The following is a 27,090-nucleotide window of genomic DNA, read 5'->3' as shown; positions in this document are numbered from 1 at the left end:
ACAGGAAAATCTTCAATCACATGAAAACTAAACATCACACTTCCAAATAACTCATGGGTAAAAAAGACAGCATCAAGGAAAAAAATTTTAAATGCATAGAATAAAAGAAAATGGAGATATAACAGATCAAAGTTTGCGGAATGAAGTGAAAGCAACGCTGAAAGGGAAGTTTATAGCACTAAATTGGGAAAGAAAATATTTCAAAGCAATAATCTAATTTTCTATATTAAAATAGTAAAAAAGGAAGAGGAAAAAACACTAAACAAGCAGAAAGAAGGAAATAATAAAGATGAAACAGAAATCCATGAAACTGAAAACAGGAAAATAGGGGGGAAAATCAATGAAACAAAAGGCTGGTTCTTTGAAATAAGCAATCTAACCAATAAAGATCTAGAAAGACTGACAAAGATTAAACAGAGAGATGGCACAAATCACAGATATCAGAAATGCAACCAGGGATACCATGACATATCCTGCAGGTTAATGAGGGACAAGTTACTATGAACAAGTCTACACTAGAAATTCAAAAATGTAGATGAAATGGGCCAATGTTTCTACACCCAAAACTACCAAAACTCAGCCAAGATGAAATAGATAATCTCAATTTTCCTGTAACCATTAGAAATACTGGTTTTTCATTTAAAAACTCCCAAAAGAAATGTTCAGGCTTAGATGTTTCACTTTTACCCAAGACTTAAAGAATTAACACCAATTTTACATGATTTGATAAGAAATAGAAGTAGAGGGAACAGTTTCTAATTAATTTTATGAAGCCAGTATTACCTTGATACCAAAACCAGACAGGGATAGTATAGAAAGAAGAAACCTACAGACCAATATTTTTTATGAAATTGGCTGAAAAACCCTCGGCCAAATATTAGCAAATTAAATCCAGAAATATATGAAAAGAATAATATACCATGACCAAGTGGGATTTATTCCAGTTATGCAAAGTTGGTTAAATATTGGAAAATTAAACAGTGTAATCCACCATATCCAATAGATTAAGGGGGAAAAGTCATGTGATCCTATCCATTAATGCAGAGAAAGCATCTGACAAAATCCAATCCCATTCATGATTTTAAAAAAAGAAGAAAAAAAACTCCAAGCAAACTAGGAATAGAAAAGGAGCATACTGAAACTCATAAAGATGATCTACAAACAACCTATACCGACATTATATTTAACTGTGAAAGACTGGATGCTTTCTCTGTAAGATCAGAAACAAGGCACCGATATCTGCTCTCACCACTTTTATTAAATATATCACTGGAGGTTCTAGTAAGAAAATAAAGCAAAAATAAATAAATACATAAATTTAAAAGTTAAATTTTTTAAAAGTTTATTTAAAAGATAAAAGGACTATTCCTACTACGTTGCATAGGAAGGAACATATCCTACTGAATGTTGAATAGTAATATATCCTATTATACTGAATAAGGAAAAGTAAAACTGTCTGTATCTGAAGATGAGATGATAATCTAAATGGAGAAAATACCAAGGAATCCACAAAAAGCTTGAGAAATAATATTAGTTTGTAAATGATTTAGAGTACAAGATCACCACAATTTTATCAAATTATATATTAATAACAAATGTGTAGAAGCTTAAATAAAACTATGTGATGCCATTTACAACTGACCTAAATAAATACTTAAATATAAGCCCAATAAGACATTTATAGGACCTCTAGACTGAAAATTACAAAATGCTGATGAGGAAAAATTTTTAAGTCTCAAACAAATAGGGAGACATACCTTGTTCATGGATTAGAAAACACAACATGATAAAGATGTCAATTCTCCCCAAGTTAAGAGGCTTAACACAATTACTCTTAAAATGCCCTCAAGGTTTTTGTGGACATAGACAAGCTTATTCTAAGATTTATATGGTAAGAAGAGGCTGAAGAATAGCTAAAACAACTTGTAAAGGAAGGTGAAAATGGGAGGAATTAATCTACCCAATTTCAAGATTTTGCAGTAATGATGGAGGGTAGATACATAGATCAATGGAATGGAATAGAGAACCCAGAAATAGACTGACATAAATACATATAACTTGTTTTTGACAGCAGTGCAAAAGCTATCAAGGAAGAATAGACTTTTCAAAAAATGGTACTGAAACAGTTGGACATCCCTCGACAAAAACAAACAAAAAATGAACCTTAACCTCCACACCTTACACAAAAATTAAATCAAAGTGGATCATAATCTTAAATGTAAAAGCAGAGCATTTTTAGGAAAAAAATAGGAGAAAATGTTTGGCATCTAGAACTAGGGGAATAATTCTTAGACTTGACACCAAAAGTATGATCAATAAAGGCAAAAACTGATAAATTGGATCTCATCAAAATGAGTTAAAAATGCTTCATAGAAGATCCTTTTAAGTGGATGAAAACTCAAATTACACAGTAGGAAAACATATTTGAAAATCCCATATGAGACAAATGACTTGTATCTATAATATACAAAGAACTCTCCAAACAACTTAAAAAAATCCAACTAGAAAATAGGCAGAAGACAGGAACAGACATTTCATGGAAGAGAATATACACACGGCAAAGGAGCACATGAAAAGATGCTCAGCATCATTAGCCATTAGGGAAATGCCAATTAAGACCATAATGAGATGTCAGAGAGTAACTAAAATTAAAGTATAGTGACAACATCAAATGCTGGCGAGTACATAGAAAAATTATATCACATCACTGGTGGGAAAATAAAATGGTTTAGCCACTCTGATCAACAGCTTGACAGTCTCTTTTAATCCTAAAAGTAGATTCACCCTACAACGCAGTAATTGTACTCTTGAGCATTTATCCAAAAGAAACAAAAACTTAATTAAGTTCCCACAGAAACTTACACATAAATGTTCATAGCAGTTTTATTTATAATAGCCAAAAACTGGCAACTACCCAAATGTCTTTCAGTGGATGAATGTTGAAACAAATTGTGATAAAATCTTATGATAGAATACTACCGAGCAACAAAAAGGAACAAATTATTAATATATGCAAAAATTGAAATGAACTTCAAGGGAATGATGCCGAGGGAAAAATTCTGAAAAGCCGATCTTCGAAGATTAAGTAATTCATGATTATGTTTACATATTATTCTTAAAATAACAAAACCGTGGAGATGGAGAACAGATTAGAAGTTGCCAAGGGTTAGAGATGGGGGTAGAAGGTACAGCGGGGGAACTCTGTGAGGTTTTTGTGGTTCCAGTACAAATAATACAGCAATCTTGGTTTTAATCCCTAAAGATTTCTAAAAGCAATTCCTAATAAGAGGTGTCCAGATATTTAGCAATGGCAGATTAGAGGTATAGCTCCCCAACAGAACAACTTCAAAAGAGAACATACTAATTCAATGCATATGTTAATTTCAAAAAAAAGGCCAGTCACAATACTTAGATGGTATATATCTTAACTATATTATTCTAAGTATCCAGCTATACCAGATGGACTAGCAAGATTTTCTGTACATTCAACCTTATTTAAGACAGTAAATCTTATAATAAGACAGTTAAAAAAAGAAAAAGAAAAAAAAACAAACCTCAAGTACAGTTGGATATTCTCATAGGAAGATGAGGTGAAAATATGCAGCAGCGGTTCAAAAGCTTAAGCAGTGGCACCTAAATTTGGTTGTGCATTAGAATCATCTGAAGCACTTTTTAAAAACCCTCACACTGACGGTTGGTCATCGTAGACCAATAAAATCATTTTAAATCTCCTCAGACGATGCCAATGTCTAGCCAGAACTGAGAACCAGCGGACTAAGCAGAAGGGGATGTTTCTACAAAGATCTCTCAACAGTAAGTCCTTTCACCCAATCAGATTTACCTCCCTGCAAAGGGCTAAAGAACGCTAGTGTTGTCCATACTTGCTTAGCTTTAATTAGCACTTGTGACTCGCCCAAAACCTAGATCATGTTTCCCCTAAATTTCATGTTATTCCCTACGTTTTTCAAACCCAGAGCTAAGGGGTTTGCCAGGATGAGATTTTAAGTGCTCACACAGGGGAAGTCCCTGGCAAACCAGGACAGCGGTCCCTCTACATTGAAATGTAAAGCATCCTAAATAACCCTGCCACTGCTCCCAGATCCTAGTCTGTGCCAACCAGTGGAGAAAAGGCATTCTCCATTACTACCACGGCAAATGCTGCTGTATTTGCCTTGGCTGGTCCCTATCTTTTCCAGGCACCACTCCCCTTCACCTGCTGGTGGACGCTTTGGCCAGCTGACAATGCAGATATTTTCAAACTTTAAGGTGAATAAAAATCATCTGGAGGGCCTGTTATAACAGAGATCACTGAGCCCCACCAGAGCTGCTGATTCCATAGGGCTGGGACAGGGCCCTAAAACTTGAATATCTGACACATTATCAGGGGACGCTGGTAAAACTGGTCAGGTTGTTACCGAATGCAGGTTCGTGTGTCTGAAGCACAGTGAGGCCAAACAAACCTAAAGGTTGGAGTCTGGAGCAGAGAAAGGTTTATTGCAGGATCGAGCAAGGAGAGGGGTGGCCCGAGTTCCAAAACACCCTGAAATCTCCAAAGGATTTCAGCAAAGCATGTTTAAAGGCCAGGTGAGGGAGGGACGTCCCAGGGAATGTGATCAGCTCGTGCACAATCCTCTGATTGGTTGATGTGGAGGCCACAGGGCAGGTAACATTATCCATCCTTAGGTGCCAGAAGGTCTGGGGGCTACGCGCTCATGATCATCAAGGAGTTAATTTCTTCCATTGGGTGGTGGTTTTTAGCATCTGAAAACTCAAGAAATATGCCTGAGATACTATTATCTGAGTACTTCAGAGAGGAACTACAGCAGAGGATATGGGGGATGGGTCTGTCCTAGGAAGGCCCCATAGGGTACTGCTTGGTTACAAGGTGACCATACTTTGAGAACCACTGCTCTAGTGGCTTGGAATGTTCAGAAAGTAATGGAAGAATCCATTCCCAGGTCTAGATTCTAGTATCGCCAGCTATTTTGGTGGGGGGAAGGGTAAGTTTTGTCCTTGCTTGGACTTCTTGTTCATTTATTTCAAAGCCTATTTGAGGCAGTGCGCTCGGCAGTCCTGCAGTTCTGTCTTTTGCTTCAACAGTGTTTGGAATGAACAGACCCAGGGACGCTCCTTGCTCCAGCCCCCGACCACCCTCCAACCTTTCTTCCTGTCGCAACCTTTGGAATCAGCCACTCAGCTATCCTCAGCCTCCAGGACAGGCCAACACCGTTTTTTGAGCTTAGCTCCTTCTCACTGATCAACCACGAGTTCCAAGGTGCGTCAGAATTATTCCATCGAGGTGGAGGCCGCCGTCCACCGCCTGTTCAACATGCATCTGGGGACACTTACCTCTCTCTGAGCTTCTATTTCGACAGCAACAATGGGACTCTGGACAGTGCGGGCCACATTTTTCGCCAACTGGCTGAGGAGAAGTGTGAGGGCGCCCAGCATCTCTTGAAAATGCAAAACCAGTGCTGTGGCCGCGCCCTCTTCCAGGATGCGCGGAAGCCTTCTCAAGATGAGTGGGGTAAAACCCAGGACGCTGTGGAAGCCGCCATTCTTAGGGAGAAGAGCCTGCACCAGGCACTATCAGATCTGTGCGCCCTGGGTTCCGCCCGCGCAGACTCCCACCTCTGTGACTTCCTGGAGAGCCGCTTCCTGGAGGAGCAGGTGAAACTCATCAAGAAGATGGGCGACCACCTGACCAACCTCCGCAGGCTGGCTGGTCCGCAGGCTGTGCTGGGCGAGTATATCTTTGAAAGGCTCACCCTCGAGCACAAACAGGAGTCTCTGAAGTCCAGCGGCCTCTGAGGAGCCCCTCTGGCATCAGAGCTTCTGCCTGAAGCCCTGCTCTGCAGCTACTAGGCAGCTTTGTAACCGCCCTGGAGCCCTCTCCCAAGCCTTGGACCAAATGGAAACAATAACGCTTTTTGCAGAAGGAAAAAAAAAAGCCTATTTGAAACACAAACAGAATAAAGAGGAAAAAAAGAAATATATATATATATGTATATATATATTCATGTTTTTTTTCCTTTTTTTAAAAATTTATTTTACTGAAGTATAGTTGATATACAATGTTGTGTTAGTTTATGCTGTACAACTAAGTGATTCAGTTATACATATATACAATTTTTCATATTCTTTTCCATTATGGTTAATTACAGGACATTGACTATAGTTCCCTGTACTATACAGTAGGACCTTGTTGTTTATCCATCATATATATAATAGGTTACCTCTGCTAATCCCAAACTCCCAATCCATCACTCCCCCACCTCCCCCTTCCCCTCGGGAACCACAAGTTTGTGTGCTATGTCTGTGAGTCTGTTTCTGTTTCATGGATAAGTTCATTTGTATCATATTCTAGATTCCACATATAAGTGATATCATATGGTATTTGTCTTTCTCCTTCTCACTTACTTCATTTAGTATAATAGTCTCTAGGTCCAGCCATGTTGCTGCAAATGGCATTATTTCATTCTTTTTTATAGCTGAGTAGTATTCCATTTTATATATATCACATCTTCTTTATCCATTCATCTGTGAGTGGACATTTAGGTTGTTTGCATGTCTTGGCTATTATAAATAGTGCTGCTGTGAACATAGGGGTGCATGTATGTTTTCGAATTATAGTTTTGTCCAGATATTTGCCCAGGAGTAAGATTGCTGGATCATATGGTAGCTCTATTTTTAGCTTTTTGAGGAACTGCCATAGTGTTTCCATAGTGGTTGCACCAATTTACATCCCCACCAACAGTGTAGAAGTCAGTCAGAAAGAGAGAGACAAATACCGTATGCTAACACATATATATGGAATTTAAGAAAAAAAAAATGTCATGAAGAACCTAGGGGTAAAACAGGAATAAAGACACAGACTTACTAGAGAACGGACTTGAGGATATGGGGAGGGGGAAGGGTAAACTGTGACAAAGCGTGAGAGAGGCATGGACATATATTCATGTTCTTTTAACATATGAATTGCCCCACTTTATCTGTGTGAAATAAGTTTGTTCCCATTATTGGGCTGCTTCTCAAGCTTTGCTGCTCATTTGAATTACCTAAAGAGCTTTTAAGAAAAACATTGGTGTCTGGGTCCCAGCCCCAGAGATTTTGATTCAGTAGGTCTAGGGAGGAGCCTGGGCACAGGGAGGTCTCAGAGTTCCCCAGGTGATTCTCATGTGCAGCAACTTTGGGAACCACCTCTTGGCTTCAATCCAGCTAGTGATCAGATATTAAATCTAAGACACATGGGCTAGTGCGTGAGCTCTAGGAAGATTCGTGCCAGGGAAAATGATCGATAGTTGTGTTACTTCTCTGAAATGGACTGAAATTTCCAATTAGCATGAACAGGGGAGGGTGAATGGGTGAATGCAATAAGGTGTATCATTTACGTATTGCCCTATGTGTATGGCTAGAAGCTTTTGCAACTGAGGTCTGCCCTACTTTTCATGCTAATGGTAATGCTTGTCCTCCTAATGCAGCTGTAAACTTTATAAGCCCATAGGTAGACAGCATCACAAAATATTTACCCCTCCCCACTGGCCCACTCTCAAGCTTCTCTCCCCTTCCCCAATACACAAATGTACATCAATGCTCTTGAGACCACTATCAACATATTGACCTTCAATTCTTCTACTTTGCAGCTTCCCTCTTATCAGGAGATGTCAGCATTTAGTGCAAGGACAAATGCTTGCCTCTTGGTGAGTAATGTAGGCAATGCCTCCAAGAGACAAATAGCCCTTACGGAGGGGGAAAAAGTCTTTCAAAAAGGTTGATGCCCAGAGGAGGCATTTTCAGTCATCTCAGCTTAGAGGTCAAATATCCAAAATTAAAAAGGTTAAAAAAAAGAAAAAGAAGAAAGCAAGGAAGAAAAGAAGGAAACAATTTTCTTATCTCATAGTAATAAGGCAGTTTTCCTTAAAAAAAAAAGACTTAAGCCTTAAATTCTCTTTCCTAATCAAAATGTGCTTTTCGGTCTTTAGACTATTCCTCTTATATCCTGTATTATTCATGACGTTTAATTCTTGAAATAGCACATGGCTGAAAACAGAAGCTAACCTCTTGTCCACTATGAATTAAATCTTCTTTTCCTAGGACCTGTCTACAGTGTACAATTTGGGGTTTGCCAACGTAATTATTTTTTCTGAAATAAGTTACAGCATTTTGCCTTTTCAATATATAGTTACACAATATATTGTTAACACAGCATAGTTAATATAGTCAATATAGTAAATACAACTATAACACACGTGATATGATGCCACTTTGGTGATTTTCTTCATCCATGTAATTCTGAAATTTGACAGTATAGTTTTCATATTCTAATGAGCCGAGTATTACCTTTGCAAGGATAGAAAAATAAAATAAATTCATAATATTCTTGTGTGGTTTGCCCCTGGGGTGGATTACCATAATGGGGGGATATTTGAGCCTTTCCCCAAGTCATTAAAAAACCTCCAGCGAGCAGCCCCTTGTCCTCTCCAGGGAGTGGGGGGAAAGGATCTTTAATCATAATAATCCTGGGGGGAGAAATCTCAGAAATAAGACATCTGCTTCTGTGCCTTGTTGTTTTGCAGAATAGCAATGATTGCTTTAGCAGCTTCTATTGCCATGTGTGTACAATAAGTAAATGAACATAAAATTGAATGAACGCATAAAAGAAGGATAAACCCACCCAGCTTAACAAATCCACTCTCTCACCTGCTGTGCCCTGAAACATGAAAGAAAGAATCACGGGATCATAAGGATTAATAAAATAACAGTCTCTGTTAACAATATTGACAGAAGGTATAGGAAAATTTGTCTGATGTGGGACCAACAGCTTAACTGCTTAATCCTTTTTTTTTTTTAAGGGCAACTCATTCATTTATTGTTTAAAGATTGCAAGACAACTTCTGAATTTCTGTAGCACAGTTTAAATGTTTTACTTTTTTGATAAATCAGAGTATAATAGAAAAAACAATTAGTTTCCAGTAATATCTATATCTCTATTCAGAATTAAGTCTTCCACAGACATGTAACCTGGAAACAAAAGCCTGTTACAATAAGCAAAGCTTCAACAGAGCTGCTACTTTTCGGGCCAGGGAAAGGTTCATTCTTATAGGAGGAGGATGTGCTATGTAAAATGGCTGCAAGGTCACAGCCTTGAGGGCGCTGGAAGTCTATTATCCTATCCCACATTAAGTAGTTTGGTGAACTTCAAACGCCCGTTCATCTGCAACCAAGCTGGCAAACTTTAACTGATATTTCAAGCAGGTAAAAAATAAAAGAAATCCTTACACTGATGTTCCTTGATTCACACTGTTAAATGGTTCATTAGCATGTAATTCTGGCTAAGAATTACATTTGAGACTCCTTGCTCAGATTTTGGTTAACAGTACAAACCTTTGAGAAATTCAAGTTCTTATTAATCAATAATTTGTCAGCTAGGCTACATTCAGGCATCAGCTGCAACTACAGAATAGGTGCACTGCCTCAGCGCTTTGGAAAGACATAATCTAGAACACTACTAGCAGACAAAATATCTGTTACTAGACAGCACAGGTGCAGTACAGCAAGACAAAAACATATATCCATGTGTGCCGCGGACCAGCCGGAGAAAGAGGATTTCACCGCCCAGGGTCAGAAGGGAAGGGGTAAGGAACTGAAGTAGCACCGACGGATGGGGTCAGAAGGACCAAGACAATTGATGGTTGCAAGGCAAATTTTATTGCACTACAGTTGCAGATTATCTAGACTAGAAAAAGGAAGGTTGCCAGATGGTGGTTTACATTATCTACAGACTGTCTCGGCTCAAGGTTAACTTCCCTGGGAGGAAACCCATAAACCCAGAAGCATCAAAAATAACCTGCATGTGCAGGGGGAAGACAGCTTTGCTTGTCTCATTTTACATTCTTTCTGATCTCTGGGCCCTGGTGATAATTTATCTCCCATGGAATGGAACAAGGAGGGGAACAAGTAGGGACAGTCCCTTCGAGCAGCGGTGGCATGCCTGGCATGTCCTTACCTGCCCTCAAGGCTGACTGCTTCCCACAGGTCCCCCTTTTTTATTTTTTAACTTTTGCTGCAAAATAATTCCATGAAGTTTAGTGCCGAGAGTAGTGTACTGCTGCATGAGGATACGAAACAGACATGAGAAGATTATTATCAATAATAGGCAAATTATGGCCAGGGTAATAAATCCTGACAACCTTCCAGTAATCCAAGACTGAGGGTTTAACCACTTTAAATGATCCAGTAAAGTTTGAATTACATCTTCTGGCGAAACATCATCAAGATGTGTATTTTGTATATCCTGAATTTCAGCATTTAATTTCTTAAGATCAAGACTAATATTATTATCTGACCAAACATTCAGCAGATGCATTTTTACTTTTTCCCATTCCCAAATACAGTCACTGTACCTTTAAGGAGTAACACACATCCATGTATACTTTGCATGACAAGCTAAACGCATCCTCAATTTTAATGCTGCCATCTGATCTCCAATCCCCAAAATTGCGTTTTTAAATTCATCTAACTTGTTTTTAATCCGTAAATATATGTGACTTTGTAAAGATAAAGCAAGACTGGTATGTTGAGATAACTGATTAGCAAAGTGAGCATGATTAATACTCTGTGAAAGAGCAAGACCGGCAGTAGCCACAGTAGCAGACAGAGCAGCCGACGCAAGTAAACTTACTATTAGCCACCCAAGAAAGTGTCTCCTCTGCAAGGCTTTAGAGACTTCCACCCATGCCTGTACTCCAGTATCTTCATACCAAGGTTCTCTCAGATGTACAGGCACCATAACATACATGGGTTGCTTTAGTATAAGCACAGATTGCGTTCCTGCAGAAGGGAACATACAACTGCTAAAAATACAATTAACACAGCTAATATTATCCTCCTTTGGAAGAATTACCAATGTTAATAGAACCACACAAACGTGTATATGGAGGAGCAACACAAGTTATAACAGGTGTATTGGAATAAGTTAGAGCTAGTTTCCATATATCCCAGTTCTTTTGAAATGTGATAAACCTATCTATGATGGGAAAAGAAGAGATAAGAATTGACACCTTGGTATAATCTATACTACACCATATTTGGTTATTATTCCAAGATGCATTGCAACGTTCAAAAGTGGATCCAGGAAAGTTAACGGTCATAAAAGGAGGAAATTGATTTTTTGATTTTCTGTTAAGAATAGTAACCTTATGTCCAGCTATAAATATCCCTTGTCCTCCAGGTAAATGCTTCATACAGAAATAATTTCCTGAATCTTCACCTGTAACCTTGGCTATAGTAATAGTGGAATCCCTAAGTGGTGAGGCGTATGAGACTTGACCTCTAATATTAATAGCTTGCCCATTTTATACCAAATGATGGTATCCTTAAGATCCTCTCGTCGGCTGGTAGCCGGGCATGTAAGAGTAATGTTGGTTCCTGTAAAACGAAGGATGCCTGGAGAGCCTGACAAACTAATTGATTGATCCGTTCCCTCATAAACATCTGTATGCTCATAACTAATAGCCTTTACACACCCCGTTTCCAGATTCAATGGGCTAAGACAGACAGGATGGGTACTAAACCAGTTAGTATAATTTACAGACATATTGATTTGTTTTATATTCCCAATAAGAGGCCCATAAACACTTATCATTGTAAAATACAGGAAACTCTGCTTCAGACCAAGATATGGGTTGTAATAGTGGAGGATAAGGTACATAGGCCCAGTAAGTTGCTGCATTAACAGAGGGAACACATGAAATGGTTGCCAACATAACCAAAAATAAAGTTACAGGTGTAACAGGATTATTCTGTTGTTTCACTGACTCTTGAGCTCATGAAACCAGTTGTTTAATTTGTCCCCAAGTTGGAACATCACTCCTTTGAGTCGTCCTGGCAAGTGGTCTCCCCTTCTTCTTCTTTTTCTCAATCAACACTGTCAAATTTTCCGGAGAGGTGCAGAGCTTCTTCATCTTCTGAACTAGGTGAGCTGTGGCGAGCCATCTATTTGCTTGACTAAGCGCTCAGGAAGCCAGCAAGGTCCAGGCGCTGATCTGGGAAAGATACACACGTGACCACGTCCCCAAATCAACACAGGATCAGGACCACGCCAAGTGCTGGTTAACGGATCTTTCCAGAGGACCTCCGGAGATTGAGAGGCCAATCCTGGCTCAGCCACCAACCTTCCCCCTGCAGAGCAGCCGAATTTGTCAACAGTGAGAACATTTAAAATAAACAGAGCATCATTTATAAGGTTATGTGGCATTGTTCTATACAATTCCCCCCTTTTTATTTTTTCAATAGTTAGCTTTAAAGATCTATTTGCACGTTCTATAATACCTTGTCCTTGAGGGGTATATGGAATGCCTGTAATATGGGTAATTTTGTAATGAATTACAAAATGTTGCAAAAGCAGCGGGCCCATTATCTGTTTTAATAATTTTGGGAAGGTTCATGAAAGCAAAACAGTGTAATAAATGAGTGGTAACATGTTTAGTAGCTTCTCCGGTCTGTGCTGTAGCACAGAGGAAACCAGAATAAGTATCAATAGTGACATGAACAAACTGTAATTTCCCAAAAGACGGGATATGAGTAACATCCATTTGCCATAAATGTCTAGGTAATAATCCACGACGATTAACAACATAATGTGGAACAGGAAGGTGAGGTAAGCATTGTGGGCACTGCTTAACAATTTGTGGGGCGGCTTCACCAGTAAGGGAAAATTGTGTGTGTAATGTAGCCGCTGACTGACGGTGTAAAGCGTGCAACTGCTGTGCTGCTTGTGAAGCAGTTTGATCATAACTTACCATAATATGAGGGTGTCCAGGACATGGACCATGAGTATCAAGAGTATGGAGATAATGAATGCAGTATATTAACCATTCTTGACAGCATGACGAACGGAAAGGAGGAGTACGGTAAATTGGGACATGTCCTGCTTTAGGGAAAAGAGATTGAGGAGGAGGAGTAACTTCAACTCTATTCTTGGGAGGAAAATGTACAGGATAAAGATCACGTTTAGATCGAGTTAAAACATCTGCAGTCGCATTAAGTTTAGTCAATGGACCAGGCAAGTTAGAATGAGCACGGATATACAGACCTGCAACAGGACCATCATGGGAACGAATAAGCTGTTGAAGCAAACGAAAAGAGGATGGTAATTCAGGGTCATTAGTATGTCCTATGCTCGCAGTCTCCAGAAGAAATCACAAGCTAATAAGATACTTACTATCAGAAAACAAATTAAAAGATATAGAAGGCAAATGTTTAGAAGACATAATAACAGCACACAGTTCAACACGTTGAGCTGAAGTCAAGGAATTTTCTTTAACGAGGTTTGTTCCGTCGTCAATGATTACAGTAGCCACTCCTGAAGAAGAACCGTCCGTAAAAACCAAAGGTACAGGCTGTTGCCTAATTATAGAAGGAAAGATATGAGTTAAGTTTGCCGAATTGGATCAATTTATCAGCAGGGTAATGGCATTCCAAGGTACCTGAAAATCCTGCAAGAGCAAGACCCCATTCATTACTATGTTGAAAAAGCCAATTTTGTGGACTAACTGAATCAGGGATAATAATTTGAGAAGGTTCTATACTTATAGGTTGTAAGCATCTAGTTCTACCTTGCATTATTAAATTACTAATAAGTTCATAATAAGGGTTAATAACTTTAGAGGGTGTAGATTTCATATGAATCTATTCAATAATTCCAACAGTTTGCCATAAGACGGCAGTAGGCACATGAGGAGTTGGACAAATTATTAAGAAAATTGGAAGGTGAGTATGAATTCTAGTTAATTGTGTAGAACTGATAGATCTATTGACTATTTGTAAAGCTTGAAATCCTTCTGGAGTCATAGAGCGTGAAGCAGAAGGATCTGAGTCACCTTTAAGAATATCAAACAAAGGCTGTAATTGAGCAGTAGTAAGTTTTAAGGAAGGCCTTAGCCAATTAATATCTCCAAGTAATTTTTGAAAAGCATTTAATGTTTTTAAATTATCAACTCGAATTTGCAGTTTTTGAGGCCTAATAGTGTAATCAATATATTTTCCCAAATACAAAAATGGAGATTGTCTTTGAAGTTTTTTTGAGGCAATGACCAAGCCAAATGATTGTAAGGACTGTTGTAAAAATTGAAAAGCAGTCTCTAATAAAGAAATATTATCAGTGGCTAAAAGTATATCATCCATATAATGTATGCGATATAACGATGGAAACCTTTTTCTCACAGGAGTCAAGGCCTGAGCCACATATTTTTGGCATAATGTAGGACTATTTGCCATGCCCTGAGGCAATACTTTCCATTGAAATCTCCTCATGGGTTCCTTAAAAATTAAGGCAGGCAAGCTAAAAGCAAAATGTTTTCTATCTTCAGGAAACAAAGGAATAGTGAAAAAACAATCTTTTAAATCTACAACTAAAAGATGATAATTGTGTGGTATGGCTGTTGGAGAGGGTAGGCCTGGTTGAAGAGCTCCCATTATTAGCATAGTTTTATTAACAGCTCTTAGATCCTGTAATAACCTGTATTTTCCAGATTTTTTCTTGATAATAAAAATAGGAGTATTCCAAGGACTACTGGAAATTTCTAAATGCCCTAATTGTTCCAGCACTAATTGCTCTGCAGCTTCTCATTTCTCCTTTGTGAGGGGCCATTGGTCCACCCATACAGGGTCATCAGTCAGCCAAGTAATTGGATCAGCAGTGAGTGGAGAATCCAAGGCCCCTAAGAAAAACCCAAACCTTGTCTATCATTTTTTATTTTCACATCAATAGGATAGACAGTTCCTTGTTGATTTGTTCCCAGCCCTTTTGTGGGAAGAAATCCTTGATCCAACATCATATTAGAGACTTGAGAGTTTGGACTATAAAGTAATACTCCCATTTCTTTTAATATATCTCGGCCCCAGAGGTTTAAAGGCAGCCCAGGCAAGACATAAGGCTGGAAATATCCTGAATGGCCCTCACTATCTTGCCATAAAAAAAAACTGACTACTTTGCATAGGAGAAGAACTTTGTCCTATTCCGTGAAGTTCTGTAATAGTAGGACTAATGGGCCAACGTTTAGGCCAGTGTATCTGCGTCATAACAGAGACATCAGCTCCAGTGTCTAACAAACCTGAAAAAACCTTTCCATTAATGGTTCATTTCATTTCTGGACGTTCTTTCCCTATCTTCTGAATCCAGTAGGCAGCATTAGACGATCCAAAAGCCTTTGTTTCTCTCTTTTGATGTTGTAAACTTTGTCCATGAGGTACAAAGGGCAAAAGTAGCAATTGTCCAATTTTATCACCAGGAGAAATAGTTATTATATTTTTAATAGTTTGTGCCATGACTTTTATTTCTCCTTCGTAGTCAGAATCTGTGACTCCTGGCATAACAGTTAAACCTTTCATGGTGACACTACTTCTTCCCAATAATAGTCCCATCAAACGCTTGGGTAAAGGTCCACAGATGCCCGTAGAGAGGGCCTGAGGACCCATTTCAGGAGTTAATACATATCGGGCGGAGGTACTGAGCTCCAGTCCTGCGCTTCCTGGTGTTGCTCTGGAGAGCGAGGATATTGTATGTTTTTGTTTTTGGTTAATGTCTGATTGATAATTTGAGGAGGATACACAGACATTGCCCTTATTATTTGTTGGGGCCGGGGAAGGCCCCGGGAGGAGTTTCCCGACAGTGGTGGCCCATCCTTGTGGGCCACTGAGCAACAATCTTGTGCCCAATGTTTTCCCCTATTGCATTTAGGGCATAAACCAGGGATTTTCTGACCATCTGGAGGTTTCTGAGTAGGGAAGGAAGGACTAGGGTTAGAATTAAAAGACCTACATTCTCTAGCAAAAGGACCTGCCTTTCCGCATTTAAAACAAGTCTTTGTTTTCTTTTGATTGTTTTTAAACCCCACTTTAGTTAATGCTGCAGCCACAGCAGCACCCTGTATATAAGTAGGCCCAATGTCTGCACAAAGGTGAATATAATCCTCCAATGTTCCCCGTTTTCTCCAAGGTCGAATCGCAGCCTGACACTCATTATTAGCATTTTCAAAAGCAAGTTGCTTAACTACAATTGTACCAGTGAGTCCGTCCACAATGAGTCTCCCCACCGCCTGTGACAACCTATCTACAAAATCAGCATATGGTTCATCAGGTCCCCGTCTAAGTTTTGAAAGATCTTCAGTTTTGTGTGTAGAAGGACATTTCCTCCAGGCTTGTAATGCCAAATGATTTATTTGAGGATAAGCAACAAAGGGATAAGTTAATTGATCTTGTAAAGAAAGATATTGTCCTTCCCCAATCAGCATATGATAATCAACTGGAATATTATGGGCAGCATTCTTTTCTGCTTGTTCAGCAGCCCGTTCATAAAAATCAAACTTCCATATTAAATAATCTCCACCATTTAAACAAGCTCGTGCAATAGACTTCCAATCAGCGGGGGGAAGAGCTTCTCCTGTCAACCACAGCAGTAGTAAAAGGAGCAGTGGGCCCGTATTGAGCACAGGCAGATTTTCAATCTTTCAAAACTTTCAAAGGGAGAGCCTGATGCCCCCTAGTAGCTTGTTGAGGATTATTAGGATCAGGTTTTTCTATGACGGGACAACAGAAAATAGGATCTTCTCCTCGTTTTATTGCTCCTTGTACAGCGCGCTGCAAGGGACTGAGCATTTTTACAGACGTAGATTTTTGAGGAAGACAGTCCTTATTAACCTGCAGCTTTTTCACTGACTTACCTATCACAGCCATTAGAAAATCATCCTCAGGATATTTCTCTCTTTTATGTTTACAAGCCTCATCTGTTAAGTCAAAATGTTCCTCTTCATCTAAAATATTTAAATTAATTAGCTCTTTCGGTTTAGGAAGTGGCGACACAGTAGTTGATAATACAGTCTTTCCTTCTGTCAGAGGCTTATGTTTTTCTGACTTTACATTCAAATCAACACTATCATGAGAAGAATCTAAACATATTTTTATCAGATTCCACAAACTATATGTAACAACAGGAGTATGAGTAGGCCCTCGAGACTCGTAATAATTCTTTAAATCTTCTCCAACTTTCTGCCAGATTTCTATGTCAACAGAGCCGCCATCAGGAAACCAGGGAGATACACCATGGATATGCTGTAAAAATTCAGTCAACAATAAAGTTCAGAAACTTTATTACCCCGAGCTCTAAGCATCAAAAGTAAAACCTGAGCAAATAATTCATACATCTTTGAGCCCTTTTGCCCCATCTTATTTTACTTCTGACTATTGCCTTATGCCTCTATTCGTTTCACTTTTACTGGTGGCCACACATATTTTGCATAAGGGTTCTCTTACCTGCACTTTCTTTTTCTTTTAATTGCCTTCACGCTTCAGGTCCCTGTTCGAGTGCCACTTGCCGCGGACCAGCCGGAGAAAGAGGATCTCACCGCCCAGGGTCAGAAGGGAAGGGGTAAGGAACTGAAGTAGCACCGACGGATGGGGTCAGAAGGACCAAGACAACTGATGGTTGCAAGGCAAATTTTATTATGCTACAGTTGCAGATTATATAGACTAGAAATCGGAAGGTTGCCAGATGGTGGTTTACATTATCTACAGACTGTCTCGGCTCAAGGTTAACTTCCCTGGGAGGAAACCCATAAACCCAGAAGCATCAAAAATAACCTGCATGTGCAGGGGGGAGACAGCTTTGCTTGTCTCATTTTACATTCTTTCTGATCTCTGGGCTCTGGTGATTTATCTCCCATGGAATGGAACAAGGAGGGGAACAAGTAGGGACAGTCCCTTCGAGCAGCGGCCGCATGCCTGGCATGTCCTTACCTGCCCTCAAGGCTGACTGCTTCCCACACGTATGTTGCCTTGTTTAAGCCTCAAGCCCTCGATCCTTTGTTGAAATACAATAATTTCATTCCTATGGTTTTCAATACCAAAAACTCAACCTCCAGGAGGGCTAAAGTCTAATTTGTACTCCAAACCAAGTAGCAGTGCAGTTCGCTACTACTGAGACTGAATCCATAAAGACTTCAAGACCACGTCCAGAAGACAAGTTATTATATATAATACCCTAGAAGGTCTGAAACATAATTATCATATACATAGCTGGTCCTTCAGAGCTTTTTACCTATAACATGTTTTTTGATGAAAGTTATTTAATGTACTGGAGATAACTGTGACTTACTGATCAAATATTTGAATACTTATACTTACCTGGGATTTCATTTCTGCTGAAAGAAAAAGGTAGAACAGGACTCACTAAAACAAACAAACAAACATTAGAAATGAAAGTAAAAATCTTAACACACACTATGACTTTTGGAAGCAGCATAGAGGGGCAGTCAACGGTAAAACACTGGTGAAATAGGTCAAAACTCTAGGCCAAAAATCCATTATTATTATCATCAGTGACAGTACCACAACTGTGCCCTTCAGAATTAATAATCACTCCTAAGAATCTTCATTTGGCACCAGATGATGCGGTTAAGAGAAACACTCTGGGAGGTTTTGAATCAGACTTGGTTTTTTGTTAGCCAAGTTACAGGAGAATTTTTAAAGTGGGGGGAAGGGAAGAAGGAAACGGACCAGGAAAAGAATTTAAGCCATCATCTATAAACCAACAAAGCACTGATAGTTCCGAACATTATGTCAGACACTAAAATGACTGATATAGGCTCAAGTGGTTTACAAAACCTATAAAAAGACTACACCAGCAAAGTCCCCATTTATCTGTAGAGTTCAGAAACTAAAACAAGGAATATTTTAGCTTAAAAGCTTATCTCAAGAGAATCATACACACTTCACATGAATAAAAATACCTGAAACCAAACATTTTTAAAAGCTCCAATACCCAAAATATAAAGAAAAATATTAATTCAGAAGACTCAATCAATCCATGATAATCACAAAACGGCTGGGCAACCTCTATCTCCCTTCCACACTAACCATCCATCCCATGGAAGACCAAGGGAGATCAGACCTTCCAGACTTACCTTCCAGACCTTCCAGACACCTGGCTGCTGCAAAATTCTATGGAGACTCCTTGTGGAACAGCAGTTTCCCATCTCTTGTGTCTCTCCCTATCGTGATCATGATCATGCAGGAAGCAAGTCTGGCTGTGCTATTTCTTATCATTGTCTGTCACCCATCTGCAGCACGGTATTGTACAGATAAGGAAAAAGTAGTTCCCTTTCCCCCAGAAGGTTGAGGCTCAGGTACAGGGTAATTCTCCTGTGCACACTGTCATTATTTAGGCCGACTCAGTGACTTCAACAGGCTTAATCATGTGATCAGGTTTGTTGCCAGCTGCGTAATGCTCCCACATCTGTAGATAGAGCCGCTCTAGGTCCATTGTGTATTGTTTGGTGTTGAACAGAGGGCTAGATGTTCTTTGCTTCCAGACTTTGCCACGAATTTTCTTCAGGTATTCTAGATCAGTTCCCAGTTTCACAGCTATGTCTTCATATTCTTGTCTATTTTGAGCAATAAGCTCAAGACAGCCTAAACAAGTGAGCTGGGAAGCTGCAACTCGGGAAGCAAGAGTCTCTCCTGGCATAGTCACCACGGGTGTCCCTGACCAAAGGACATCCATCCCTGTGGTGTGTCCATTACAGAGTGGAGTGTCCAAGCAGACATCAGCCAGCTGGCCTCTCCGAACATGTTCCTCTTTAGGAGCAACAGGTGAAAAAATGATACGGTTCTGGGGAAGGCCCATATTTTGTGCATACTGTTGAATATTAGGTTCTCCTACTGCTGGAAAACGCAACAGCCACAGTACACTATTGGGAACACGCTTCAGAATATTTGCCCACATCTGCAAAGTAGATGGGTCAATTTTATATAACTGATTGAAGTTACAGTACACAATGGCATCTTCCGGTAACCCGTACTGAGAACGTGTGGTTACAATAATGGTACGGGGAACCTCCTCTCCAGCGGCAGCCTTAATGTTGATCTGGGTAGTTGCCAGTCCATTGCTAAGACTGAATCCATTAATTGTTATCTGAATTTGTCCTCTGTTAATCATTTCAATAACTGCCTCTGCAATAGTATTCATAGGAATGACAGGCATATTAAGAGCCGTATTACTGCTGTCTGCGTTGTCTCCTCCATCAGGACATTTCATCTTGACAATCTGCACATCTGGGAGACTATCAAGAAATGCTTTGAGGTCGATGCCATTCAGCACAATCCGATTGTCATAAATGTGCCCATTGGACTTAAAATCGATGACTGCCTTCTTCTTCAGGTGAGGGAACATATTAGCATGATCACCAATAAAGAAAGTATGGGGCATATAAGCCAGTTTCTCAGAATACTGCTCAGCAACTTTAGCAGGTGAAGTTTCCTGATCAGTGATGATATAATCCATGAAAAGCATGCCACTGGTCCCAGGGTAGCCCAGCCACATTGCCTGAATAGGAGCTGGCCTGAGAGCAAAGAGTTCATTTCGAGCACCCCTGGTATAACCATTCATATTTACAAGGATGTGTATACCATCTTGATGGATGCGATCAGCTGCTTTCCCATTGCATGGAATCTGAGAAAGATCAATGAAATGATGGGCTTCTGCCATCACCTTTGCTCGGAAGTTTGTGCCATCATCTGGGCTCAGGGCATAACAGAATACCTCAAATTTATCAGGATTGTGCATGCCTGGAATAGACTGCATAAGATGAGAAGTAGGATGATTCCCAAAGTCAGAACTCACGTATCCTACACGCAGTCGACCATCACTGAGCTTCAAGTCTTTTGGATGTTCGTACGGTGGTTTATGAAGGACACTGATCTCATCCAAGCAGAGGTTCCCATGGCTCTCAGCAATAGCCTTCCTGAAGACATGAGAAAGAGGATAGAGCATACTATGATGAGGCTGCACAGAAGGCAACCTATTCTTCTCCAGCTGGTCAGCCACAATGCTGACCAACTTCTTCATTCGCTCATCATAGTCTGTCCAATCACAGACAATCTGCAGGCAATGAGCCAAATCACAATAAGCGTCAGGAAAATCAGGTTCAAGCTTCAGAGCAGTGCGATAAGAAGCAATTGCTTCTGGAATATTCCCTGAATACTTGTGAATGGAAGCCAGATTGCTGTGGGCATCCGCAAGTGCAGGGTTAATCTGAATGGCACGAGTATAACACTGCAAGGCTCCCTGAACATCCTGCATCTCCTTTAGAGTGTCTCCCATGTTACAGTAGGCATCAGCAAAGGTAGGACTGATTCGAACAGCCTCCTTATAATGCATCAGAGCTTCCTGCAGTTTTCCCTGCTGCTGCAATACACTTGCTAAATTTGAATGGGCAACAGCAAACTCTGGGAAGACTTCTAATGCTTTACAATACAAGCGAACTGCCTCTTCAAAGTTTCCCTGGTCTCCTTTGATATTGGCTAGGTTATTCAGAGAGTCTGCATGGGTGGGACACAGCCGCAGAGCTGTATTATAACACTCTTCTGCTTCGGCAACACTGCCCTTCTCTTCCAGAGCGTTGGCTAGGTTGCAGTAAGCATCAGGGAAATGTGGTTGCAATTCAATAGCTCGCCTGTAGGTGTCTACTGCCAGATCCATCAGGCCTTGCTCATAGTATACACAAGCCAGGTTGGCATGTACCACTGCATGATTTGGGCTCAAGCTTAGGGCACAAAGGTAAGCTGCCACAGCTCTGTCAAAAATCCGTGCCTCTTTCAAGACATTTCCTAAATTGATATAAGCATCCAGAAAATTGGGGTCAAGGGTGACAGCCTTTTCAAAGTGATGAATTGCAAGCCAAATCTCCCCTTGTGCATTGAAAACACAGCCAAGATTACTCCAAGCTACTGCAAAGTTCGGTTGCGTCTCCATTGCTTTCAAATAACATGCCTTGGCTCCTTCCAAGCGACCCAGGGCTTTGAGCAGGTTCCCCAGGTCACTGCGAACACAGTACAAATCAGGATTGCACTGAAGAGCAGAGACGTAAGCTTGTACTGCCCCTTCCATGTCGCCTGCTGCTACCAAAGCGGCTGCCAGGTTAATATAACCATCGATGAAATCTGGTTTGAGATGCAATGCCTGCCGGTAATGCTCAATTGCCTCCTGCAACTGCCCTCTTTCCTTGTACACATTCCCCAAATTCGAATAGGCTTCTGCCAGAAGAGGGTTCTGTTTAATTGCCAGAGTACTAAAGTGGGCAGATCTGTCCAGCCTTCGACACTGGAAGTGTAGAGATGAAAGTAATAAAAGTACTCCAGTATTGTCTGGCTCTTGTCTCCACAGCTGCATGCAGTGTCTCTCAGCTGCCTCAAAATCTCCTGCCTGATACTCTCGATGTACCAACTCAGCTAACCCTTGGAAGGAAAGCATACGTTTCGTTGGTTCTGTGCTGTCGGCCACGTTGCCCACAGAAGACGCCATCTGGAGCTTCTGGAGAGAGTGAGAAAAGGGGGTAATTGAGTCCCGCTGCTGCCACTACTGGCAAGAATGTTTCTAGAGGTAGCAAATACGAGGGCAGCACCCATACCACTGCTTTGGCAGGCTTAAGCGGCGGCAACAGTTCCAGGCACCGAACCTTAGGAACTCTGGTTGGCCATCTACCTCTCACGCTCTTGAAATCTTAATTCTTAACCCTGCCCTCTTCCACCATTTTTCTCCTAACCAGGGAATAAAAATTACCTATACACTTGCCTTAGAAGAAATCAAAAGTCAGTAGTCCAAACACTTTTTAAAATTTTGTTTTCTGTCCAGTTGGAAAGGAAATACATGATTGACTTTACTTCATCATTCATATAGTCAATGTGGAAAACATTAGGGCCGTGAATTTCAATACAGTAAGATCAGAAAATTTTAAATTGGCCTTCCCAAACCACTAATAAGTAACCAATGTTGTATATAATGCTAAAATCTTAGAGACTGAGTTTGATATTTTAAAAGTTCTGAAAGGATTAGCTAATTTCTCCTCATCATACTTCTCATGCCTCAAACCTGAGTATTACTTTTTTAAAATTAAATTTATCTTTATTTGTTTATTTTTATTTTGGCTGCGTTGGGTCTTCAATGCTGCGTGCAGACTTTCTCTAGTTGTGGCGAGCGGGGGCTACTCTTTGTTGCGGTGCCTGGGCTTCTCATCACAGCAGCTTCTATTGTTGTTCCACAACTCTATGGGTTCCTTTTTAGGTCCTATGAAGAACCCTAGAAATAAGTTCATGGAATTATAAGTTTTTGCAAAATTGTCAAAAGTGAGATATTTTAACTTCCATCAGGTAAGACCAGCGTCTCTTTCTTTGCCAATTTTCCTTCTATCATATTCCGCTATGTTGGATCATATTGGAATGGCCACAGGCTTTTTTGAAATCTGGCTAAGGAGATTTTCTTTTTTCTGTGGTACGCGGGCCTCTCACTGTTGTGGCCTCTCCCGTTGTGGAGCACAGGCTCTGGACGCACAGGCTCAGCGGCCATGGCTCACGGGCCTAGCCGCTCCGCGGCATGTGGGATCTTCCCGGACCGGGACACGAACCTGTGTCCCCTGTGTCGGCAGGTGGACTCTCAACCACTGCGCCACCAGGGAAGCCCTAAGGAGATGTTTTAAGTGAGGCTATTATGTGATTTTCAGACACCGCCATATGTAATTGACTATATACTATCGCATTACAGGAATAACTTCCAGTACTCATACTGACTACTCTACTGACTTAACCTAGCACAAGACACAGAAGCATAAGGACAAAAACCACCTTACAATATAGCCATGTCTTGCACTTCACAGCTCGCAAAGCATGTGCGTTTGAAGAAGAAAAAAAGAACTGAAAAGTACAAAACCAGAAGCTAATCTGTGGAAAATTATTTCAATCATCAGGCATGTGAAAGATAAGTCAAAGATTCAGTTCTCATCAATGCTTAGTCAAAACGGAAATTTTCTTCTGTCAAGAATATACTCCAGGGGCTTCCCTGATGGCGCAGTGGTTAAGAAGCCACCTGCCAATGCAGGGGACAAGGGTTCGAATCCTGGTCCGGGAAGATCCCACATGTCACGGAGCAACTAAGCCGGTGTGCCACAACTACGGAACCTGCACTCTAGAGCCCGTGAGCCACGACTATTGAGCCTGCGAGCCACAACTACTAAAGCCTCCGTGCCTAGCGCCCGTGCTCTGCAACAAGAGAAGCCACCGCAATGAGAAGCCTGTGCACCGCAACGAAGAGTAGCCCCCAGTCCCTGCAAGTAGAGAAAGCCTGCGCAGAGCAACGAAGACCCAACACAGCCAAAAATAAATAAATGAATGAATGAATGAATGAATGAATATACTCCATCAACAATGTGTGTAATGGAATGGTATGAATGAGTATTTTATCAGAATCCCTGTAATGCACAAACCTATAGCAGTACTGAAATCAGTAATGCATTTATAATAGTAAATACTTATGAGGAAGTAATCCATAGAGGTTTTCTCAAAGTTAACAATGAAAATTAATGTGACATTATCAATAATAAATTGTGAAGCTGAAATAAACTTTTCTAAACTATTAATAACTAGAAGGAAATTCTAATCAACCATGCTACAAGAAATCTATGTCTAAAAACTACAAAGTTTATTTCTTAAAATTTTATTTCGAAAATACATAAACTGTCGTATGAGGAGGCAGTTAAAGAATATATAGCTAAAAGAGTGGGGGAAAAGGTTTATAGAGACACATCTGGCAGTAGTTCATTTTTAAATGTCATTTTTCTAGATTTTGTGACACCTATAGTATTGATATTTGAAAGCATTTAAAAAATTGTAATTTGAAGATTTGCTACTTCCAGGTAGAATAAAATATTTTGAAGCAAAACAACGTTTGCACTGAGAAAAACAAAAAAAGCCAAATAAAATAGCCAGCATTCAATCAAAAAGTTCTAGACAAACCAAGAGATAGAATCATATGGCTAAAATTCTAAGAAAAGAACAGATAATACAAAAATATTTATATAAGATATTGTGTGTCTTTATCAGGAAAAGTCTTTATCAAGAAAAGACTTTAAAATCATCAGAATTAATATTATATTTTATTTATTTGTATATTGTATTTATATAGAGATATTTATATATTTATATAAAGAACTTAAAGATAAAGCCCTAGTTAAGGCAGTGACAAGAGCAGTAGCAGTGGGAGTGAAAAGAAATGGTTATATTTAAGCATATTTTGTCAGGAAAAGTCCATGATCAAATGTCTGACTGCATACACGGGATGGATAGACGGAGTGGGAAAAATCAAAGTTAACTATAGAGGTTCTAGTGAAGATGGGGTTGCCGTCACCCAACCCAAGGGGCTGCGATCATCCCCAAGGTCTAGGAGACTCAAAGGGAAGGTCATGGTCAGAGGCAAAGTTAATTGGTGGGAAAATAAGACTCCCAGTCTCTCCATCTCCTTATACCAGTTTTTTTTGTAACATCTTTATCGGAGTATAACTGCTTTACAATGGTGTGTTAGTTTCTGCTTTATAACAAAGTAAATCAGTTATACATATGTCCCCATATCTCCTCCCTCTTGCATCTCCCTCCCTCCCACCCTCCCTATCCCACCCCTCTAGGTGGTCACAAAGCACCGAGCGCATCTCCCTGTGCTATGCGGAAGCTTCCCACTAGCTATCTATTCCTTATACCAGTTTTGTTTTTCTGCTCATATACGTAGCAGCATTTCATTCAAGGGGAAAGTCATTGATCTGACTGGTCAAATTAAACAACATAGTTCAAGGCACATTTACAGTGGTTAGTTCCTCCACAATTTAGAAAGTCACATTCATAATTTCCCTCTTCCTACGCCGCGGAACACATTGGCCATTCCTCCAAAGTTTCCACTCCACAGAGTGGACCAGAGATGACGTGAGCCCAGAACTGAGAGCTTGGCATGAGATGGTGTCAGCCCCACGTAGAGCTCTGGCATAAGTTATAACCCAACCCAGCTCTACAGAGAGCTCTGCATGGAATCCTGGGAGTAAACTCAGCCATAATAATGGGATTCTGTTTTTCATTTGCTTTTCTTCCTTGCTTAACTTTCCCTGGCCACTCTGACAAACAAACTTTCAGGCATTCCTGGGCCACTCACTAACTTTATTCCATTTTATGTCATCCAGATTCCCAAGAAAATTACTAACTATAAGGAGGGAAATGTGGAACATGGTGAGTTTTAGATGCCTGAAATATACAGGTCATTGAATCCAGTGAAGTAGCAAATTATCTGGATCTCAAATATGCCAGTAGAATAGCAGACTAAGCTCAATTTAATGTACTCTTACTGGAGACACACGTAAATTCTGGGTCAATTTTGAAAAAGTTAAAAGGACATAGCTGAGATTAAAAGAAAGAAAGGAACACCTGCATGTTTCAGAAAGTAACAGAGAAATTAAATCCAGAGAAAGAAGAGCGGACTGATGTCTGTGGGTTCCGTTCCTTAGTATAGGCCTTATGTAAATAGGGGCTGGAGCTAGAAATCTAACATTACCTTGAGGCCAGGAATTTATAGACTCAGGATGGAACAATATTGAGAAGTTGGTACAGATATCCTACAGAAATTTCATGAGGAACTGCTTAGTCCATTAAGAGGGCCAAGGGCGGTGGTGAGGAAGATTGATATCTCTTGAAAACCTTCAGGTACAGAAAACATCAACACCTCTGAAAAGTAGGCCTCTCCTTCCCAGCGTTGTGATGGCCAGGTTGTCACTAACCTGTAAGGCCCTGTATGAATCAGAAACTGCAAGGAGAGTAATTCAAAGAAAAACAGATGCAGGATGGGTGTGGCAATAAATCCTAGGACCCTATCAGAAACAAAATTAAAACCACTCTAAAGGGAAATTTTAACAAACCAGAGCAGATAGTATCCTAACCAGAATAGAATAATAATTCTGAGGAAGTTACTTTAGTTATTTAAGTAATATTCAACATCCAGAGCAAAATTCACTTAAGTACTGTACTGGTGGAAACTAGGCAGCACTATGGAGACAATAAAAAGGTGTTTACCATCAAAAAACATCAAGGTAAGAAAGATAATGTCTAATTTTTAATTATCCTGTGGTTTATTGAAATCTTTTGGAAACCCAAAATAGAGAAAACCTAGCAGGCAATGAAGACTTAAATCTTTAGAGATTTATCAACTCATCTATAAAAGCTTTATTAATC

The 27,090-nt window shown here is 40.1% G+C and overlaps 1 protein-coding gene, 1 long non-coding RNA gene and 1 pseudogene across 3 annotated transcripts in view; 1 reads left to right on the top strand and 2 right to left on the bottom strand.

The window, feature by feature from the left end:
• Nucleotides 1–4,569: 4,569 nt before the first annotated feature.
• LOC307176375 (ferritin light chain-like) lies at nt 4,570–5,811 on the top strand (annotated as a pseudogene). The gene is made up of 2 exons: nt 4,570–4,584; nt 5,276–5,811. The product of its transcript is annotated as a ferritin light chain-like (transcript).
• A 6,397-nt stretch (nt 5,812–12,208) lies between these two features.
• On the bottom strand, nt 12,209–17,573 carry LOC307175917. Its single transcript, XR_013824543.1, has 3 exons — nt 17,311–17,573; nt 13,223–13,407; nt 12,209–13,124 (listed from the first exon to the last, which is right to left on the bottom strand). It is a non-coding gene; the product is annotated as an uncharacterized lncRNA (long non-coding RNA).
• A 1,587-nt stretch (nt 17,574–19,160) lies between these two features.
• Nucleotides 19,161–27,090, bottom strand: part of LOC307175900 (UDP-N-acetylglucosamine--peptide N-acetylglucosaminyltransferase 110 kDa subunit-like) — a 30,573-nt gene continuing 22,643 nt past the window's right edge. The window contains exon 3 of the mRNA XM_079901578.1: nt 19,161–22,366. Coding sequence (XP_079757704.1) covers nt 19,217–22,366 — 3,150 coding nt within the window. The 3' untranslated portion in view covers nt 19,161–19,216. The remainder of the gene's footprint in view (nt 22,367–27,090) is intronic.

The sequence above is a fragment of the Stenella coeruleoalba genome, assembly GCF_951394435.1.
Source record: "Stenella coeruleoalba genome assembly, chromosome: 17".
Lineage (NCBI taxonomy): Eukaryota > Metazoa > Chordata > Mammalia > Artiodactyla > Delphinidae > Stenella > Stenella coeruleoalba.
Note: the sequence above shows the minus strand (reverse complement) of the source record. Positions and strands in the feature narration are given on the sequence as shown.